The sequence below is a fragment of the Candoia aspera genome, chromosome 7 (assembly GCF_035149785.1).
Source record: "Candoia aspera isolate rCanAsp1 chromosome 7, rCanAsp1.hap2, whole genome shotgun sequence".
In the NCBI taxonomy this organism is placed as follows: Eukaryota; Metazoa; Chordata; class Lepidosauria; order Squamata; family Boidae; genus Candoia; species Candoia aspera.
The window spans coordinates 46903509-46927236 of record NC_086159.1 but is presented as its reverse complement, the minus strand read 5'-3'; the positions used below and the strand labels follow the sequence as shown (position 1 = coordinate 46927236).

The window sequence follows — 23728 nt, the reverse complement described above, 5'->3', positions numbered from 1 at the left end:
TCTTAGTAAACTACTGGTGTAATATATAACTAATAAATTTATGAAATAATTTATTTATTTTATTTATCTTATTTTTATCACCGCCCATCTCCCCCACATGGGGGACCATGGGCAGTTCACAATAAAAACAATTTAAAATTCAATAAAATCATAAATAATACCAGTAATTAATAAATGTAAAATGCAATGAAATCCAAGTAACAGCAGATCTAATTCAGCCTATAAGGGGATAAGACCAGTCCCAGCAGAACTAGGGAACCAACCAGCCACAAGAATTGCTTTTCCTCTGTCCACTCCAGGCATGGTGGCAAAACCAGGTCTTCAGCTGTTTTCTGAAGTCCAGAAGGGAGGGAGCTAACCTCACTTCCGGGTGAAGGATGTTCCAAAGGGCAGGAGCTGCAATAATACTTAATTCCAAGCATTGCTTTCACCCCACATACTGTTCTCCCTCAAACTTAATGGATCATGAATGTTCTCTGCTGATGCTTCCTTTTTTCCTGTTACTGACTGAAATGCATGCACATAGTCCATGCTATTATAACACTTCTGTTTGTTTTCTTTATGTGTATGCGAAGAATTTTGTTACTTAGTTCATGACATTTGGAAGCTTATACAGGGGCTTATCTACACAGCTATTCCAATGTCCTTTCCCCCCACCCAAAGCGCTGATCACTCTATGCTCTTCCCCAGGTCAAATAAATCTGTTCTAGTTCTGCATTTGGTCTTCCATGAGGCTGATAGTCTCGTGATCAAACTACTACTACCGCTACTACTACTAATAATAATAATAATAATGAAAGGAAGTAGTTGCAGTTGAGTGTCTGCTCTCTCCTGTAGCCAAAGCACAAATGGCCACAGAAGCACACAGCCCAGTAGCCAGAGGGAAAGGGATAATCTGATTTGAATGCAGCAGCTCATGACCTCCAGAGTCTTCCTCCATGCAAACTACAATGCCTACATATGAGGTTTTCTTACATGTTCCCAGGGAAAACACTGTTTTCAAACCAGAACACCCTGCACAGGCTTCAGCCTGCCTAGCAGTTGGCTGGTTATGAAATGGAGGCTCCATTGGGAGAACATGAACTCAGGAAAAGTTAAGTGGGAGCATCTTTGACAAGGAGACTCTGTAGATGAAGCCATATAGTGGCAGAAATTCCTCAGAACTGAGAATCTGTCAGAACAAAAGTAAGATGGATATGGATATGGATATGGATATGGATATGGGCATGGGCATCAATATGGATGTATGCATATGTGTAAGCATCAAATTTTGTACATATATTTTGGAAATCATTGTATAAAAAAGCACTCTTTTCCTAACAGAAACCAAATATATTGTGCTAAAACTGCACCATTCCTCAAAAAGATATTATGACACAAGAGTTTTGCAATTCGTTTCCAAAGCAGAATTTAATATAAGCAATAGTTTGAAAGTACTAATTTTTAAAAACAGCTGAAAAATTCCAGATAAGTAGATTCAATTGATTTTATTACGGTCACTGACCAGTAAAAGATACAATTCTATAAAAATGTGCACATTAGCCATTAGCCATAAAATATGAGCCATCTAAATTAAAATAATTTTAAATTTGAGTTTACAAGTTCCAATTAAGTGTTAAAATACATTTGGATCACAATGTAAGTGAGCCCCTTAATCAAGTTTATAAACAATCTTATTCATTTGCATTATCATGACTAATATTCTATCAGGTATAACTGTCTATAAAAATATATGTAAAATATTAAAAGGAGTGATAAAAAGAGTAAAATATATATAAAATGTGTTATATAGACCACAAAGTTATTACAAGGGATACATTACTACATTTTTCCAATCATAATCTGACGTATCTTTATAGCAGCTATGCAGAATCTGGCTACTTGCGCCGTGACAGTTGGATAATCATCTATAAGTAACATGATATTCATCTATAAGTAACATGTAGAAGTAGATAAAACTGTTTCCAAAACAGTCATACAATTAGGACGGTTAAATTAGCATGTTTTTCTTTCTGTTCTTAGATCTCCAAATATTGCAGTTCTAAGAAGAAGGAATTTATGGTAGTGATTGAGAAATTGGGCTCCTTGAAGTGCTTTAGAACCCCTGAAAAACACTCTAGAAAAATATGTTGACTTGCTATATTTTAACAACCAAGTTGAAATAAAGAGAAGTCACTAACTGGTTCTCAGGAAAAGAAACCACTAAGTATTTTTCATATTTATTTATCTATCTATCTTATTGGTGTAGTGTTAAGGCATCAGACTAGAAACCAGGAGATCGGGAGTTCTAGTCCTGCCTTAGGCACAAAGCCAGCTGGGTGATCTTGGGCCAGTCATTCTCTCTCAGCCCTAGGAAGGAGGCAATGGCAAAGCACTTCTGAAAAAACCTTGTCAAGCAAACTGCAAGGACTTGTCCAGGCAGTCTCTGAAAATTGGATACGATTAAAAAAAAAATCTTGGGGAATGAGAGAGAGAACTTTTGCAGATGTTTTTAGAAATAGAATGGAAAAAGAGCATGTTGCTTTTTAAATCACTGGATTATAATTATTGTTACAGTCTTGTACTGTATTGTTACTCGATCGCTTTGGGACATCTTGCATTTGTGATAACTCTTGAACTCTAACTCATTAGAGTTAGTTCTTCCAGGAATTTCAGTAAAGCAAACAGCTGACAAATCTACTTTTGACTCAGATTCCTTCATCAGTAGAAAATACACAACATAAAAATTAATATATATCAGTAATGTACCCTCTTTTATTTTATTTATCATAACTTATCTAATTAAACTTGGCAGGACAGTGCTGAAAGGCATAGCCCAGGTAAATGTTTACTACAGTATCTTTTTATTAGTTTGTATTCATCCAGAATGCAAAGAATCTAGAGTATCCTATTATAGTAACTTGCTAAATAATCCTGTAACTTTTTACTTTTTCATGTTTCAATGAATAAAGGGCTGCTATATATTATAAAATTCTACTCCCTTAAAAGGCAAATCAAACAAAAAAAAACAACAACCCTCCAAGGGTCTAGGTTTGAAATAAGGGAAATGTTCAAAAACAGGAAGAAAAAAAGAAGGGTCTACATCTTGGTCAACTGGAGTTCCTATACTTCTCAACAATTTTCTGTAGTCTGTCGATAATCAGTTCAATCCTATGGACATAAATTGAGACTGTTCACAGGTAAGCAGATAGAATACTGCAGCCTAAAAACAAAGCTTCAGTGCACATTTAATATCATGAGTAAGACTGTACACACTTCGAAAATGATTAGAAGTGCTTTGCATCTAGCATCAAGCACAACACCTATCCATTATTCAACAAAACAGACCAACTTTTTTCAGGTTTCTGCATAAGCTTGAAAAAAGCTATGGCTTCTTGTAGTAACTTTATGCAGTGGACTCATGAAAGCATCTTTTTTCAGGCTTGCACTAAAGCCTAAAGGGGCTGTACACAATACTAGGTCCAAATCATTGTTGAAGTGTGCACAGCCCTAATTACTAGTAATGTCTCCAGGTTGGGGATAGCTGCAAGATACCAAAGACAATCCAATACAGTGTAGTTGCATGTGTAATTAAGGATATCATCAACAATAAACTCTTAATCCAGATAGGAAATTGCTGGAGAGCATTCTGCTCTAATTTAGGGTAAAGCGGAAATATCCATATTCTTATTCTTGTTTCTATGAAAGTTGGAGGTGGTAGAAAATAAAAGCTGTTTCCAAAACCAGAAATAATTCCAGAGATTCAGCACCAAAGAAACAATTGTGTTGAAAAAGACTTTCCTCTGAAGAGAATTACCTGGATAATTTTAATGTATCTATTACACCATTATATAAAGCCTTTGATCAAACACATTTCCCTTTCCTCACCATACTCTGGTAAAGTATGCTTACACTTTAATAAACTGTGAATGAGTGAAAACTGTATCTTGACATGTGGCTGAAAAAAGCTTTAACACAGTTACAACACTTGAATAATTCAGATTCACTAATCTGTAAAACTGATTTAGTAAAAGAAAGCCCTCATTATTATACTTTATTGATCTAAGGGTGTCAAAGAATCAACTTACTTTTCATTTATTCTAGAATCTTTTGAATACAAGCATAATTTAAAAACAAACAAAAAAATAGATAAAAAGACAAATTCAGAATATTTTCATCGCCTATAAAGTGGTATAGCCTCCTTCAAGTCCAGTCTGACTTCTAACAACTTCATGGACACATCCACATTGTTTTCTAGGCAATTATACAGGAGTGATTTGCCACTTTACAGAAGATCTGCCTTCTTCTGGGATTTTTTTTTTTTTTATTCCTGGACTGGTCTACAGCTCTGGTGTTCCCTGGAGATTTCCCATCTGAGTACTAACCGAACCGTACTTAGCTTAGCTTTCAACACCAGACAAGGTCAGCCAGGTACTGTTACCTACTGACTCCACAAAATGGTATTTCATTAAATTATGGGTAACCACAACTAGACTGTGTCAGTCTACCTCAAAGTACACCCCACCGCAAAATGTCCATCAAAAAGAGCATAGCGTACATGAGTGTCAATATTTATAAATAATGTCATATAAGAAATTATGTCTTAGGTTCTTAACAATGATGATAATTTTTTTAATCTCAATCCTAGTTAGACATGATATTAATCTTTGCATTGAAGGTCTTTTTGAAATGCAACTGAGTGGTGAGGGGGAATGGTAACAACAAACACAAAATACAGTTTCACCTGTTCCTCCTGGAATTTCCATCCAGTTTAAATAGCACTTTCAGAGAAGGAATTTCCCTAGGACTTCAGGAGGAGTTAACTTCTTCCCTATATGTGTTGCAATCCAGAAAAGTATCCGTCCTCCTTCCTTTTAATACAAACACATCTAATTTGGGCTTCAAGGGAAGTATCTTTTATTGCTTAATTTCCCAAAATATCACATACCATTTTATGTGAATGGAGACTACATTAAGACTCCATCAGGAAGAAACCACCCCTCACCCAATTCAGTGCTGATACTGCTGTTCCTTTGAAAGAAGATGGGGATATGGTGTTTTGGAATGCTGAGTTAATGCACACACCCTTACTTTTTGGGGGGGTGGAATAATGAAAAACAAATGTTTAGTTCAGACCTGGATGGGAGCTAGTCTAGTTCAATCCTTTCCCATAAAGGAACAAAGTGAAGGATGCAAATTTCAGACCCAGCATGAGCTGTTTCTGCAGCTTCCAAAGCCCAACTCTCCAACTCTCCAACTCTCTAAAGCTGGCATAGTAATGGCAGAGGATTATGGAAGTTGTACTCTAAAAAGCAAGAGGGCACCAGAGCATCTACTCTGACTTCACCACTGACACTGGGTGTAGGGCTCTGCTACTGTACAATATAAGTTTTTGATTTTACAGATAAAGTTGTGACATCAGAATAGCCGAAGGGAGATACTGGGCTAGGCAGGGGCAAAGCTGGTATGCTAGGTTTTCTTTGTTAATTGTGAGAGGCCATCAATTACCCTTAATCCACAGCCTGCTTTGACATGTGCACTGATTAACAAGAACTGATGGTTCTTTAACAAGAAATCAATGGCTTTAACCACTGGTGAAAGCACCAAGAGGTGAACCATTGTCCATACAAAGGACAAAAAAGAAATACCACAAGCCAGGTGGGGAATGGGCTCTAATAAATTGAATAATAATAGTAATAATAGTAATTATTTATTAAATTTATATGCAACTCACAGCGACTGGATGGTTATTATGCTGTGAACTCTGTTGAGACATCCACACAACAGCATTATATAGGACAAACTCCCCAACCTGGTCTTCTCCAGACTTTTTGGACAATATTCTTATTAATTTTTGGGGCCATGCTGGTTGGGAATTGTGGCAATTGTTGTTCCTATACATCTGACAGTAGTAAATATGAGTATCTTCAGAATGGTATATATAGTCCACCTTTCCTTTCTTAAACCCACAAACCAGAGAGATATGGATATGCCCTCACTTATAAGATTTTACATGACTTCCATTCCCAACCCTCAACCCCATTTTTATACAGTCTATATCCTCTGTGGTGTTTTTTTACTTATACTGACTACCACAAAGCGGTTCAGGATTGGCTTTGTCCTTACTTGGGACTTATCAGGCATACATAGCATACATAGCTACATCTCATCATGCCTGATGACTCTCTAATAAAGACAAAACCAGTCATGCACTGCCTCCTGGTGATCAATATAAGTAACTATATATGAAATAATCTGTTTTAGAAATCTGCTTAAAGCAGTCTGTTTACTTATCAAATCTGTACAATATTACAACAGGTACCCAACACAATTTGTTCACAAGTTCTGCAACTTGACTCTTTAAACTAAAAAATACTGATTATCTGAGGATGTTCAAATCTTGGCTCAGCCTTGGTTTTGGAACAAAGTTAAGCCTTGGTAGCCCTGATGAGAGGAACAAAGGAAACATCTATCTGTTGTTTCTCCTTGATCTCTTAAAGACTCGATACCATCCATTATATCCTTCTTGACTGATACTGAGGTTGGAGTAGGAGACCTTGTGCTATAGTGATTCTGCTCTTACCTGATTAGTTGATTACAAAGAGTCACATTAGGAGACTGTGCCTCAGCCTCTTGACAATTTCATATATCATTTTGTCTCAAATGTTATTAAATTTCAATATGAAACTGCTGGGAATGACTATTAGGGAATTGGGCATGCAACATTATTGGTCTAAGACATCTGAGGCAGATGTGGCCCCACAGCCAATTCCAATGCTTAGTGACAGCGACAGGCTGAAGCTGAATCTCTAGGTGGATGCTTCTTAAATCTGGCTGCCCATTACCTACCAAGGCATTTTCAAGGTATACAGTAGGTATTGGTTATAAGGCCCCAAACAGTCCAGAAATATTTTGTGAGGAACTGCCCAGAGTCTTTTAATTTCTGGTGCTGAAGCTGTGTTGTAGAGGGAAACACATGCAGGGCCTCCCTTTAGAAGACTTTCACTGAAAATCAAGAAGGTACCTGTTTGCCAAGGCCTTCTCTCAAACTCCCTATTCTTTTTTATCTGCTGCCCTAATTATTATTTATCAATTAATTGTAGGCTTTTAGTTTTTTGTTTTTACTATGTTTATGTTTTATTATATTCTCAGTTTGCTATTTCATTATATTTATTGTTTCATTTTATGTAAACTACTTTGCTTTTTTAAAATAAAAAGCAGTATAGAAATACTGGTTATAGTATTTTCATAGCTAAATGCATATGCAGTTGAATTATAATTCTATCAGCATATAACTACATTGCTTTTCCTCAAAACAACCCTGTGAGATAACATAGGAGGCTAACAGTAACTTATCTCAGTGTCAGTGTATCTCAGTATACTATTCCATTATCAATAATAGAGCTACATTTTTATTTGATTGAGGAATATTCAAAATCTAATAAATCTGTCTAGGGTTCATAATTGTTAACAGCAAATTAATGACATGCCATACTAATTAGTCTCACGTCTGAGGGGTGGGGGGGAGATGTGAACTGTACATATCAGCCAGAAATGTTATTCAGCCAGAAGGGTTTTTCCTTTGCATTTTTCAGATGAGGAAAATCTCAGTAAAGTATTCTCAATTCACTGCTTCAACAAAAACATGTCTTCATTATAATACTGTGTTTGTCTAAAGAAAATACATTCAACCGGAAATGGTCAAAAGATCATTTGTTGTTCATTTGTTTAGTCGCTTCCGACCCTTCGTGACTTCATGGACCAGCCCACGCCAGAGTTTCCTGTTGGTCTTCAACACCCGCAGCTCCCCCAGGGACGAGTCCGTCACCTCTAGAATATCATCCATCCACCTTGCCCTTGGTCGGCCCCTCTTCCTTTTGCCCTCCACTCTCCCTAGCATCAGCATCTTCTCCAGCGTGTCCTGTCTTCTCATTATGTGGCCAAAGTATTTCAGTTTTGCCTTTACAAAAGATCATAGCTAATAGGAAACACAGCTACAGAGTTCTTTTATATAATACACATTTCAAAATTCTACTGAATAATTACACATTTGAAAATATATCTGCACATTAGGTCAGTTATAGACTATTTATTTATTTACTACATATATTAGTTGCACTTTTACTTTGAAATCTAAGTTGAGCCATTGATTTCAATGGCACTAGGAAACAAAATACATCTCAAGGAATTTTAAGAGCTTTTTTTTCTCTCTCTTTTTGTATTGGATAATATATATAGTTGAATTAAATCATGCACACAGAGAGAGGTCTGCAACTGCACATACATGATGGAAACTGTTGCAAGCATGTTTTGTAATATGGCAGATAGTAAAACAGCAAAAAACAAAAATAAAACCCAAAAGCAGTTCCTAGAAATGAATGCAGTTAGATTCTTCACTCATATTTGAGTGTGAGTGGAACACCTCTATCAGGGATGGGGAACTTGTATCCAGGCACTAACTGCTTAATGCCACAGTTCCAAGAGGGCAACATGGTACCTCTGAACAGGATTATAGTAGGAAAATCCTTCTCTCTCTCTCTCTCTCTCTCTCTCTCTCTCTCATAGCCTGTTCATGTACTCAGAAGCACAGAATAATACCAAATTGCTCTTCATGGAAAAAGAAGAATGTACTCTACCCCATCTAAATTATGTCTGAAGATTAGAAAACAGGTCAAATTCACTTCTAGAGAAAGTAGAAGGGGGAAAGTGGCAGGGAAGGTCAACAATACTTTGCAATGTGAGAGACAGAATAGCCAGAGATAATTCTGTGAAAGGGCATAAGAGCTAACAGCTGCTGGCTTCTTCATCGAACTAAAACAGTGAAGGTAATTACTAAGAGCTTTAGCATCTAGTTTAGTCCAATTGCTTAACTTTTCCCATGTATACCCAAGTTAGATAAGATTATTAGTCAAATCTGCTTCATACTATTCTAACAAAACAATTCAATGTAAAGTAGTTTATGATTTTATTTGAAATCAAAATAGTCTTAATACTATGGAGGAAAGAAATACAGCACTGGAGACTTTTTAGAGACTATTTTAGGGAAGGTGCTGATCATTGTTCTCCCATACCATGGAAGAGGGGGAAGAACCTGGTATACAACTTCGATGGCTGCTTGTATTGTATTTCCCCCAAGTCTGCTTCGGAAGAAGTTAATATAATATCTATATGCAAAACAAAAAAGTTGGGATGTGTATTGAATTTGCTTTTCCAAATTATTTGTGAAACGTTATCTGATGTAAAAATTGATGTTCAGCATCTTCTCCTTTGTTATTTTTATCATCTTGCAACAGCTGTTACTAAAATATTATTATAATGTTCAAGTTGGATTACTGCAATTTTCTTTATAATGGCCTATCTTTGGAGAATGAAAACTTCAGTTATTGCAAATATAGCAGTAAAGCTATTAATTGGAATATATCTTGCCAATACAAAGAGAGCTTCATTGGCCACCAATTTGTTTCTAAATATAATTCCAGATTATTGTTTTGACCTATTTCAAAGGTTCAGAGCTTTGGAATAGGGTACATAAAGATTTTTTTTTTCTGTTCAATCGTGTCCAATTCTTGGAGACTCCCTAGACAAGACCCTGCAGTTTTCTTGGCAAGATTTTTCAGAAGTGGTTTGCCACTGCCTCCTTCCTGGGGCTGAAAGTGACTGGCCTAAGGTCACCCAGCTGTCTTTGTGCCTAAGGCAGCACTAGAACTCACAGTCTCCCGGTTTCAAGCCTGATGCTTTAATCTCTAAAAGAATAGCTACTCCAATATTATTAAGGATCAATTAAGGATCAGTTAAGATCCTTGCCAGTGGCAATGCTCAAAGCAGAGAGATGGAGATGCAGAGCAAAAAAGGACAGAGCCTTTTAAATCATAACATCTCACTTGCAAAATTGCTTTGTTGACTTCCAGGGGCAAGCTTCCATAGATTTAAAAAACATAAAAAGATTCATGCAGGATCAGACCAAAGTTGTACGTCAATATTACCAATCTTGATATCCTCCAGTGTAAAACTCATTAAAGGCAACATTCTCAATGCATTTGCAGGATTCTAGGCATAGATCTGCTGAGCCAAACCAAGCAGATCTGTGAAAAGCTACAGTACCTGACACAGAAGTGGCAGTTCAATCTGCTACTTGCTTGGCTACACTGATTTGTTGTTTTGACAAGCGAAAAACCGCAGCCTAGAATAGAGTTGCTGGATCGCTTATTGTCAAAAAGAGGGAAAAAGAAACTATCTTCACACACACATCCCTAAAAGCTGACAGTCTGCTAGACAGGTCTCCTGATAGACAATTTGAAATAGTTGGATTGGTGCTATACAGGCACAACAGCCCATGACAATAAATTTCCATCTCTCAGTGTCAAGCTGTGCCATATGGCTTCCAGACCAAGTCTTCCCTGGGGTTGCATCAACCACAAGTGAATTCAGCGTAAGGTGCTGGAAGAGGAAAGTGCAGTTTTCTTGCTATATTTTATATTAACTTTCCAGTTTCTCACTGGTCATTGGTATAGATGCCAGTTTTTCCAAGTTTCACCTTCGACCTTTGATAGAGTTGGTAGCAGTGATAAGACTATTGAAATGCATGTGTCACTGTTTGAAAAACAAAATCTGCAGCTGACTCCACCTCTTCTACTTTGGAGTTCAAAGCACTGACAAATTGAAGTAACTGTTCCTCACAGTAGCAGTTACTTTCAACTTTTTTTTCTTTAGAAAATAAAAAAGACCACCATCTTGCTCTGCCAGGCTATTCACCTGGCCATTGGCCTCCTCTGTTTCACTGCCACCTTGCCATGACAAACTGGCCCAACCAGCCCCCAGATCCAGGTCAGCCATCCAAGGAATCTCAAATAGGGCTCTGATCATCTCTCTCTGCTTCCACCACTGCTGCATCCCCCATATCTCCCACTGGCCTGAACTACCTTCAAAATGCTGCTGGTAACCCACCACTCTGGCAGAGACCACCTACCACCTCTCCACATCATCTTCCACATACTCAAAGCCTTCATTAATAGTGAACCCAAGACCCAAACATCCACCTGGCACCCAAACAAACAAAACTGATTTCATGATATCTGATCTGGCAACAAATTGCAAAGTTATTCTGAAGCCTCGTCATTGAATTTTGACAGGCATCCTCTCCATTTGAAGGTAAAATCATTCTCCCTCAACACCACGAAGGAGCAGTAATGTCCTGTGGGTCGTTGAGCAGACATAAATTACTGTCCTGGAGGTGCTGTCCTGTACAGCAGAGCTATTTAGGTATGAGATGCAATGAGGCAATTAATGAATAAGGTACTGGTGGTTGTGCTGATGCCATAAACTGGCCAGCTGAAGGGGTTTTGTTATTAGATCTCAATACCAGGGTTTGTTCCAACCCTGTGACAATACTGATAGATGTGTGGCTCCTTTTGCTTTTATAAGAGCCATAATAATGGAGTTGGGATTTTAGAAGGCCGTGCCCACTTGGTCCAATCCAAAAAATTCCATATCCTTGATGACAAGCAGGAAATACTAAGCAGTGATGAACCAGTTGGGTGTCCTGGCCTTACAAACAGCATCACTTTTAAGTGATGAACCCCAACTGGTTCATCACTTAAACTAGGTTGTAATAAATCCATTAGGTTTATCTAAACATTGAAAATTCAGTCCAAGTTTGGTCTAGTGGTTAAGGCGCTGGGCAAGAAACCAGGAGACTGTGAGTTCTAGTACCCCTTAGGCATGAAAGCCAGCTGGGTGACCTTGGGCCAGTCACTCTCTTTCAGCCCAACTTACCTCACAGGGTTGCTGTTGTGGGGAAAACAGGAGGAGGAAGGAATATTGGGTATGTTCACCGCCTTATTTATAAAAATAACAAAGGCAGGATAAAAACAAAACAAAATAAATGCATCTAACCCCTGATAGAGAATGTTACCAATGATATGGTTTGTGGTTTGTGCACTGCCCAAGGCTGTCATTACAATATGGGCAGCTATATAAGTCTTTTCCAGTAAATAAATAAATGTAACCATTACAGCGATGAAAAAGGAAAACAAGAGCTCTATTCTAAATATAAGAAATGGTATAGGCTTCCCACCAAAAATCTCAGCTACAGAAGGTTCTGATGGGGCTCCCATGTAGACACAGAATCCATGTGTGTTGCATAGTCGTTATGCACTCATTTGTATTTTTCCTTTCATTTCCTCTTTGAGCAAGACTTCCATATTTTGAAATCTTCTAAAGAAGATTTTTTCCTCATTGCTTCTTTGACATTACTCTTGAACCTTGCTGGTGATATTTTGGAGATGGTGGTACCATTTGGATCTATAGTATATGAAGCAGCTGAATACTGCTTTAAAATGTTCCAAATATTGGTTTAATTTTTTTATATCAGAATTGTATTTGGCTTGCTACTTAACATTATTGGCTTTAATTATGTTGTAAACCATCTTGGAATTTACAGTTAAAAAACAAGATATATATTCATATATTTAGAACTTAATGTGCACTATTGTGATACATACAGCAAATTCAGTGTGAAAAGTCCTAGAATAAGTATTTCTATCGTTTTGTTTCCAGAGAAACTCAAGCAATAAATTAAAGCCAGAGCAAAAGAGGGAATAGAGAATACTATTTTATTATCTAAAAGTAAAATGCAAAGATGGAAGTTCAGACTGGTATGGTCATATATATGCAAATCACTGAAAATACTGAAATAAATAATGCCTACTGAAGGACTTAGGAATGTAAGTAATGTATCTAGGTAGAGGCCTAGTGCATTGCTAGCTCTTACCATGCATTTCTTTAAAATCTGAATCTCTAACACTGTAATATTATGCATGCTATTCTTTATTTAAGCACTTAAATTGTTTTAGCAAATAAGTGATATAAGATTGCAATATGTATGCACTAGAAGCTTAACATGATGTGGCATAAAAATAGTAAATTACATTCCAGCAAACCTGCTACTGTAGCAATCATTCTGAATGTTTAGCCAATCACCTTGCTTTCCTCTAAAATGAAAACACTTTGCAAAAATAAATACCAATAAATAAGCTTACTATAGCATGGGCAAAGAAGTCAAAGTAGAAAAAAAGTTCAAATGGAAAGTGGTTGGGGCACTCTCTCATTGAAGGGAAGTGTCAGAACTGAAGTTATTTGGAAAAATAACCAACATTTCTTCATTTTAATTATTGTCAAATGTTAAAGCAGGAGTGGAGAATCTCCAGTCTATAGGTTGGATGTGGCCTACAGCTGCCTTTCCCAGACCCCATCCACCTTGCTTCTATGCAAAAAATTAGGATTAAAATAACTGTCTTCATATGCAATATATTGTCTTTTAATCTCCACTGTTCCAATGAAAGATTTTGAAGCCTAATTGCCTGACTAGTTGGAGGAGGGAAAAAGAGAAAATTAGAGTAAAGGAGACAAAGAACAAAAGGATTAACAAGGAAAAGAGACTGAACATGAGAAAGAAAATAAAGAACTGCTATGACATGCAGCCCCCGAAATGGTTCCCAACCCCTGGAATGCAGCCATCAGATTGAAAAGAGTTCCTCATCCTGAAGTTAAAGATCATACATTATCTGAAATGCACATACTACAATGCTTATATGCTTAAATAATAAGGAAACTTTCAGAATAAACAAAACTTTAAGTATATGAACAAAACTAGAAGCTGTAAACTTGGGTAAACAAGTACTACTCTCAACAACTTGAGGCTATTATCTCTTTCCCTTTTTCTTCCCACAATAAAATACACCCCTTCCTTTTTCTGGATCAGCAAATGAAGAGACCAACTCTCATCAGCTTGTGTGGAAGCTTTCTTCTGTACTCCAACGTTCCCTCTAACAGACAATAGTGTTCCATCTGCGGCATTTAGGCTCTTCTGTGGCATTTCAAGCACAATTTGGAAAGAAGAGAGGCTGCTTAATGTCCCTTACATTTTCAGTCAAACATTTACATCTACCACCTGAAAAGAGCTAGATCCTAGGATGGAATACATAGGATTGGATTCAAAGGGCCAATCTCTTATCCCATGGCTACAGTGCTGGACTAATTTCATTGTTAACAGCCACAAATTGAACACTGCTGCTAAAAAAGCTAACCTGGCACTCTGCAGATGTTTCATGTTACAATGCTTGTAAGACTGTCAGCAGAGATTGCAAAAAGCAGCAGTTGCTAGCTCTAAGATAGCTTAATCCTAAATTTACAATATGAGAGAATATTTTTGACAGCAGGTCCCTATCGGAATGGAATAGCTATCCTGTTACTCTGCAGAACCATAAAAATATTCTAAAAAGTCAGTCCCACCCCATGCTTCAATTAAGATAATGCACAGTCTCCTTTAATATCAACAGCGATGGTTTGAAAGTCTCTACATGGTACAGGGGATAATTTTTTGGTGAACTGCAATGGAGGGAAGAACTAGCACTTCTGGGCTGCAACCTTCAGCCATGCCATTACCAGTGCTTATTCAAAGGAAGAATCAGGCTAAATGATGCAACAAGCTTGTATGTGCTTTCAGTAGAGGTCCATGTAAATCCCCCATCTCTCCTGATTTCTAATCAAATTGGAAATGAAGTAGATAAGAGGCTACAAATGCAAAGACAGCACATATATGCTTAATTTTCTATATTGCAACATAGGGGCCATCTCCACACTCTACTGGCAGAGACCACATATAGAAATTCCATGGGATAGTTGATACTATTATTCTCATAAAGCATCACCGTTTTCTGTACATAGGTAGTACTGATCTAGGAAGTAACCATGCAATCGATTTTACCTAACAACCTATGGACCTGCAAATGTTGTTGGGCTATTAAATCCCATGAATCCTAATTAATGGTGATGCTAACTGGGGCTGAGGAGTTCTCAAGTCAAATGAAATTTGGAGGACTGGTATAATATATAAATATTACAATTTTTGAATGTATTACAGTGAATGTTGATTTCACTCTACAAAATCAACTATATTTTATGATTCAATCTCTCTCACTAGCTCTGCTTTCCTTTTCTCTCATATTTTTCTTTTATTCTCCTCTCTCTCCTAGGGGATTATTCTTCTCATCTCATGTGCTGTCATCCAGACAACTGTAAAAGAAGAAACAGGAATATAAATGTTGCTACTATGAGATTTTTTTGTTTGTATCTTTGAGGTAAGTAAAATAATTCTGTTTGGAAACTGGAATGATTAAGATTACAACAGCTGCTGAGGATGGCCATAGAGGATTTTAATAGCCCATTCAAATCTCAACATACCTAAACAAATTGAGCATGACTCAGTGAGTCATGGACCTTGACACATCTGAATATCAGGCTGTTCATGGTGAAGCAGTAGTAGTTGCAGTAACAGTTGGTTTGATAGAACTACAACTGTATAAATGGTACAGTGGTTCAGACACTGGGCTTGGATATGGACTGGGGAGACCCAGGTACAAGTCCTACTTGATCTCAGAGCTCATTGGGTCATTTAGGGTCAGGCCCACACTCTTTCTCTCCCTCCTTCTCTCTCTCAGTCCAATCTATCCTCTCAGAGTTCTTGTTATAGGGACAGAATGAGGAGACCAACCCGTAAGTTTTAAAAACAAAACAATAAATGCAATAAATTAAAAATGCATATTTAAAATACTAGTCATATAGAAGAAATTTAGCATACCACATTAACATATATAAATAACTAGTATTTTAATTCCAAGTTTTTGCATTTCTCAAGACACCTTATTTCTAAATCATAAACAGGACCCATTGTTCACTAGACTCCTATCAACTTTGATTAACTGTAAAGCTAAAATGAGCCAATTTGGTGTAGTGGTTAAGGCATCAGGCTAGAAACTGGGAGACAGTGAGTTCTAGTCCAGCCTTAGGCACCAAGCCAGCTGGGTGACCTTGGGCCAATCAACTTCTCTCAGCCCCAAGAAGGAGGCAATGGCAAACTACTTCTGAAAAACCTTGCCAAGAAAACTGCAGGGACTTGTCCAGGCAATCACCAAGAATCAGTGAATTGAACAATTTTTTTAAAAAAAGCTAACACAGAAAACTGCAAAATAATTTCATTTAACCTGATTGGAAGGAATACTGGAGTGTCAACCCCTCCCTAAACCCTATTCTTTCTTCCTTCTTTTAAATGTCATCTCACATGTGATTTAGGCATCCTATAACTGGATTTAGTTTAAGAGCATAAGCAGAAAATCTGGGAGAAAATATGTCCTGAATTTTAAAGGTTCATTATAGTACACTGATGGTTTTTACTTTTTATATGTCATTTGCGAATCAGGAAGGTTTTATCTCAGTAGTTACATTACAGTCTAGTTATCCTATATGCACTACAACTCAAAATATTTTATAAAAATACTCTTCTAATACTTATTCACCTTTCCAATTTTTTTAAAAAAATTGTTTCAAATATCTTTAAATTATTGAATTAGAATTGAGGCTGTGATCTTAAATATCTTGCCCTAAAATCCAGTAGGAATACACACATACATCTACATACCCTAATTCAATTAAAACGTTGAGTTTGGAACTATAGAGACAGAATAGTATTTTCCTCCCAATGAGTTACAATACTTCTGTTTTGGTTGAGGAATAAATGTTCTAAATTAAGTCAACACCACACTAAAATGTAAAGGTACATCTTCATTTCATTGTTATATATTTATTATGAATTATTTTTATTTTTAAAACTTTAGTATGAATTGGCCAAAATGTGTAAATGCACAGGCATTTTTTTCAACGCAAAGACAGTGATAGGCAACTACAAATTATTATGCAGAAAAGAACTACCATAATGAAGTTCAAGCTGACTGTTGAATTATTTTGGGCTATTTCTAGGTGTGAACAATGAAATGCAATCTGACTATAGTGGTTTCACCCAGCTGACTGAATTTATTGTGTTGAAAAGGATATGGATGGAATTCATTATCTCTTTCAGACATCTCTGTCCAAGCATCGATTAAACACATTTTTTTCATGACTTGAGTTTATTTTACATCTACTGCCCATAATAAATACATACATTTGAAATAAGGAATACTGATTCTTTGAACAAAACATGTTGGCTTGATTTCTAAATAATCTTCAGAATAAAAATATTACATACTAACAGCAGAGGGAGTTAAAAGCAAACTGGCTCTGAATCAGAATTTAACTGATTAAATTATAACTGCTTTCTAAGTCAACACCACACTGAAACTGGATCTTTATTTCATTTAAACTATATCTATTTTTATGTTTTTTAAGGCTTCTCTCATCTTCATATCCTAATTCAACACCAATTTATATATTTTGATCATTTTACATATTCCTTATATAAATAGTACGTTCCTGTAGAAAGAGAAATTGAATCTAAAACAGCACTGAAGTTTTTCTATACTCATTAGTGAAGTTTGAGCATTATAAATTGAACTGTCTCAGAAATCAAAACTGTTTATTTATACCAAGGGGGGGAAAGTAAGAATGTAACAATAATTTGTACAATGGGCAATGATAATAAGCTGAACAGAAAACAAAAATTAAGCAAACAAGACCTGTTTAAAAAGAGTATACCTACTGGCAGAGGACAGCATTAAAAAAAATACAGCCAAAGGTAGCTGTTCTACTATACACAGTAATAAGAATAAGAAAAGAGTAGCAGGGAAAAATAAAATACAGTATTTATTACTGATTCTTATTTTTATGCACAAAAATTGTTTTATTGCCTTTACTTTACAGAAATTAGATCTTTTGATTTTTTTTTCTCCATGAAAAATTAGCTGTGTCATTTTGTGACATTATGTTCATCTATTTTTTCCAAACTATGTAACTTCATTCAAATACAAATTGTTTTTTGCATTTGATTTATATCAGGCTGCAGTCAATGGGATTTATTTTATGTAGACACAAATAGGATTGCATTGATAACCCTGTAAATGATAATTAAACGATCTCCCTATCTCAGTATAGTCACATCTTACAAACCAAAGACCTCCCCATGTTAATTAAACTGTACATTTTGATCAGTAATATATTTAAAGCCTGCACATCTAATATATCACAGCCTAAATTATGCAGCTCACACACACATAAACATTACAAGCACACAATTTGTAAAAAGCCCAGAGGCTTCTGCATTAATTAAAAAGCTGTATGAATGAGCAATGCATCCAAAAGTTTGTTGATTCTGAAAAATTACCAGAAAACATCAAGGCCAATGTGTTATAATTATACAGTGTAATACATAACCAAAGCTACTACATATTTACAAACAATGTTGGCTGCTGTTAATTTGTCTTTCTATAAATTGGCTTTCAACAACCTTCCCCACCAGTATTCAGTAAATTACACTGCAGATATTGATAAGGTATAGCAGGGATAAATTATGGAATATTTTTCAAATTATAAGTTTTAGCAATTCTAATTCTTCCGGAGGATGAGTTCTTATTTAATTTTTTGTAGATATTTTGCATGATTTCTGAATAAGCAATAAAATATAAATATAAACTCTTTGGTGATAAATGGTAGTTTCACAAATTTAACCAAAAACAATTTTTACTCAGTGCCATTTCTGACACTACACACCGCGGATCTTTCTTCTGAGGTAGTTTTTTACACAGATGAAGCACATAGCACAATAATAGCACTCAATGAACATTCTGCAGCCTTCCCCACCGTGCCTAACAAAACATGTTAAGTACACAACACTTAAAAGCTAAGTACAGCCTATTAACAGAAAGTTGTAAGTCTTTTTTCAACTAGATCAGGGTTTCTCAACCAGGGTTCCATGAGAGGTCATTAGCGGTTCCCTGGGAGATCACTTTTTATTTAAATAATTATTTCAAATTTGGGCAACTTCACATTAAAGAGGTAAGTTGCAAAAATTGGAGCATGATTTCTCCAAGGTTCTCTGGTGCAACTTTAAAAATCAAGAAACACTTAGGATCTGGAATATATGAAAAAGAGGGATTCCTTGAAAGGATGGAGAATCTAGAAATCTGAATCGTTTCAGAAAAGCACATATTCACTGTTTTCTTGCTACAAAATCTACTTCTACAGGAAGCAGTACCCCAAGGAGATTTAACACTGCTTATTCCTACATACTGTGCCCCTCTTCTGGAACCTCGGAACTCCATAATCTGCTCCGCACCTTGTTGGGGAGTATCATACTGTGGCTGCGTGCGGGTTGGCTCGCAGAGAATGGGTGCCCTGAACCAAAGCATATGCCAACCCACTTGAAAGGAAAAGCACAAACCTGAATGGACGTACTCAAACTCCCCTCCCTCGCCCCCCCCCAAAATCAGGACAATTTGGAAGCTTCATTCTAGTTCACCCCCTCTTCCTTCCACACGCAGCTTCTCTCTCCGCCAACAAGGCGACTCCACCCAACATCCACCATCGCGTGGAAGCTATTAGAGCCCCCCCCCCAGCAGAGACTTAAACTTTGCCAAGTCTGTACACTTCCCAAGGATTATCAATGGCATCAACAGAGAGAAGCCAGGCCCGGTAGATCATCTGTCTCACCGAACACTCTCTTCTCCCCGCCCCGTTGGAAGCAAGGAACGAGGCAAGGCGAGATAAGGCGCCTGGCAAAGAAAAGTTAACTCGCGGCAAGAGAAAGTGGCGCCCCCTCCTGTTTTAGCGGCCCTCAGGAACCTCTTCCGAGACACTCCCCCGTTCGCTGGCAGCCTGCCTCCCCGCCTCGGCTCCCTGCCTCTTGGAGGGGAAGGGGAGCGAGGCGGAGAGCACCTGAGGGAGTGGGGGAGGGGGGTCGGGCTCAGCCAGCCCTTCCCTGCCGCGGCTCCACCGAAGCCCCCGCTCGGTGCCTCCTGCGCTCACTCACCTCTCTCCTGCTCGGCTTGGAGGCAGACTGGGATGTTCTTCTTCCAGCCCGGCATGGCTCCTTCAGGGCTGCGGCTGCGGCTGCTGCTGCGGCACTAACAACAGCAGCGGGGAGCACATTACAGTCCAAGGCGGCGGCAGTCCAACCACCACCTCCTATTCCCCCGCTTGCACTCCCAGGGAATTGCGGCGGCGGCTCTTCTGGGCAGGATTGAGGCGGAGACGGCGCTGCCGATTGCAACGGCGCCCGGCTGCCTTAGTTGAAGGAAGGTGCTGCTAGGGAAAAGGAAGGAAGGGCAAGGGGCGACACCGCACGCTGGCGGGAGGGGGGAGGAGGAGGAGGCTCTCCCCGGTTCAGCCGGGGACATACGCGCGCAAAGCGGTGAATGAAACGGAGGGGGGACGTCGCTTGCTTCGCCTCGCCGCTGCCAGCAGGTGGGAGTGCTGGAGCTGCCGGCTGCACAATGGACGAAGGGCGGGAAGGAAGGAAGGGGGAAAGAGCGAGCTGAGCTGCTTTCACTGGAGACACCTCCCCCCGACTCCCGGGAAGAGCGGGAGCCAGGCACCCCGGAGAAGAAGGATCTGTGGATTGAGGAGGCACGTGAGAACCGGCTCTGGCTCTCAGGCACCGCCGCGCGCGCGCGCCCCCGGCCCCTCTCTCACCCCACGCCCAGTCGGGAGCGAAGTCGGCCACGCGTTGGGTAGCTCATGCACCCAAAATGTACCAGGCGCCTTGGCCTCACCCCTCGTCCCGCGTCCGCGTGAACATTAATTAGCCAAGAGAGGATTCCTGAACCTGGACCCCAACTCTCTTTCAGGACTGCTTTCCATACAATTGAATCTTCAGCAATTGCACTTGTATTTCTGTTCATTTGAACTCGAGAAAAAATGCACGCATAGTGTAGCGCAACACTGCTCTTGATGATTTTATTTATCTCACCTATCCACTATACAGCTCTAGGCGGCTTACAACTTCAATTGAAACAACCATAGAACAAACACACATAAAATTAAGGTGTTAGTGGAGCTACTCCTGTCTAGTAGGGTAAGTCAAAGGTCCCCCCCCCCCATCCTAATCTATAGCATGGAGGATTTGTGCCCCTCAGATCACAGTTGCTCCTATTTTGCCCCTTTGCTATAAAAGAAAACAAAAACAAAACAATCATGCTTGGAGTGTTCCAATGGTTATAGGCTTAAAAAAATTTCCTGCTGTTTTGGGGATCATGGTCCAATAAATATTCCAACTGAATGTCATCCTGAAGAAAAGACCATCTAGATTTATCTTGGCTGGCTGAAATATAATGGGTTTTTTAAGTTGAGAACACTGAAATATTTGAATATGAAAGTATTGAAAATAAATATTTGAAAAACTAAAGTATCATAAAAATGAAGGATTGTTGATAAATTCTATATTAACATATTGATATAGTAAAATTCTCCATCTGGAAAATAAGTCCAAGGATAAAATAATCACCAGTGTGTTGACATATTCATCCCTCTGAAATATTTCATTAACTGCCTGGTTTTACTTGATCATTCTTTCCAAATCAATTTCTGTTATGAGTGATAAAGAAAATCTTCGGGAATTAAGGAAAAAGATCCTTCTTGTTTTATTTTAACATTTACATCCTGTTTTGGTTGAATCTGAACACGTAGACATACAGTACACAATCCTTCCAGAGTCAAATACTTCCAAGGATAACTTAATTCAGTCCTACTCACTGCAATTCTCCAACCATTTGTATCACTTGCTTTTTCTCTATCCAGATCACTGAAGTATGTAGAGCTAGTTTATTTGGACCTGTTGGGTTCCATCTTCTGTGTCCCAGCATGAAACACTTGTTGCAGTGCTGTTTCATGTACAGTTTAATGCTGGACATTGCCCTGTCAATTTTCTATGTAGGGTTTTCACAATAACAAGCTAGCTGCATCAAGTTAGGGAAAGATAATTCTACTGGGTCAGCAGCCTGCTGACCATGGAATATTTTGAAGCAAAACTCCCATTTAGTCCTGTAGGCCAGGGTTTACACCTTATTATTCCTGAGAAAGCTTATGTCACAGGATAACTCCTTCTATATATTTGTTGACTGGACAATATGTATGCACTACTGTGGCTCTTTTGAGTGTCTGACTCAGATTCATCATCCTGGGTTTAAGTGAGAGGGTTCAAGGGATACTCTGTTCCTCTCAAATGCAATGATTTGCACAGCAATAAAGTTCCTGAAATTTCAATGCCTAATTATATATTTTTGCATTTTCCAGCTCACCAATCAGATGTTTATTAGGTTTACAGCTTTAAAGGAAAGTTTGACCAAGGCTTTGATTTCATTCTTTATTTGTCTGTATTTTTCAAGAGCAATATTACACAATAAAATGTGCTCAGTAAGAAAAATAAAGCTAAACAGAACAAAATATCCACTTCATACCTACAGATTAAGAGGGGAACATTTCTAAATAAGGCAGGATGTGTTGAAGATTAGGATCCTGAGAATCCCTTGCAAAGTCAAAAGGAACTTCCTCTTATAATTCCTGTTTTTCTCCATGTCTAGAGGAAGTGGTCAGGTAGGCATGCTATATAGCATGTTTCCATTTTCTATACATATCTTCTCATCTTTTCTGCAAGTAGATCTTGGATCTGAATTCCTGGGGAACAAAGACAATTGGAAATCGATAATTTGAATATCTCTTTAAAAAGTATCCATGTAATGAGATAATTTAACTCCCCAAAATAAATCGTCCTAACTTTTTGCATTACAACTCCCATCTGATGAAGAGTATGGGAGCTGAAGTCCTAATATATAGAGAGGACACCTCTTTATGAAAGGTTGCCCTACAATATTCATTCATTATTGCCTGATATACCAACATTTGCAGGAAATAAAAACTAATCAGAAAACTAAAATAACATCATTATTCTTTATAAAGTAGTGCGTTTGCTGCACTTAACCTCTAGAATACAATTTTTCTACATTCTGTGTATATTTTTGGTGGCAGCCAGACTCTATTCTTAACCCAATGAGCCTCTGCTACAGCAACATAAAAGCAGACTCAAGTCCTTGGGCTCCTCAGCAGGCAACTATATACTTTGGCTCTGATACATCATTAGAATAAAATGAACAAACTAGTTACTGTAACTGTTCCGTTATAGGAAATTAATTATTTAAACAGCTAAACAATATGTGAACAACACACTTAATGAAACCATGTGATGAGACAGTGTAAAACCATGCATTTGCCTTTGTTTGCAGTGGTGAGTTATATTTCTAATTAGAGTATTAAATTAAATGGCTTTGAGTACTGGAGGGAAGGGAGAAAAAGGTGTTTAAATGAAATATAAGAATGCTAGGAATTAAAGGCTACCTTCAGTATTCATGCTGTGACAACATACACTTTTATTAAAAATAAAGATAACATCAATAGCATCTTTCTCCATCCTAGTACCCTCCAGACTTTAACTGATTGTTATAAATGTAACATTTAACTGAATGTTATAAATCTAACACATCTGGAGAGCATGAGATTGCAAAATCCTGCCATAAAGTTTAGGAAAATAAGCAGAGGTTTAGGAGTTCACCATCCATTTATTTGCATCACTAGGAACTATTCAAGTAGTTTTAGGCAAGCTGCTATCTGCCCCCACAAGATCCAGGTAAGGATATATAGGATAACATACCCACTATAATGCTTTTAAAAAGAAAGATTTTGGTTTTAAACTAATTTAAGATGGTTTTGTAAGCCAAATTCCACCTACATTTCACATACAAAATATGCTTCAACAAAGCTATACTGTACCATAGCCTACAGTTGGCTTGAGTAGCTAACATTTTTCCCAATGTTAACAATCTACCTCAGTAATTAACCTAATGCTCTGAACTCATTATTTGTCTGTAAACTCCATCAATTTAGATTAACACATTCTATTTCCAAATAATATAATAAATCCTAGAAAGTAAGC

The 23728-nt window shown here is 37.8% G+C and overlaps 1 protein-coding gene across 1 annotated transcript in view; it reads right to left on the bottom strand.

Annotated features, from left to right (window-relative positions):
• Positions 1-20027, bottom strand: part of GRIP1 (glutamate receptor interacting protein 1) — a 287775-nt gene extending 267748 nt beyond the window's left edge. Inside the window, exon 1 of the mRNA XM_063309219.1 lies at positions 19775-20027. Within this exon, the coding sequence (XP_063165289.1) occupies positions 19775-19829 (55 nt within the window). The 5' untranslated portion in view covers positions 19830-20027. The remainder of the gene's footprint in view (positions 1-19774) is intronic.
• Positions 20028-23728: the final 3701 nt, after the last annotated feature.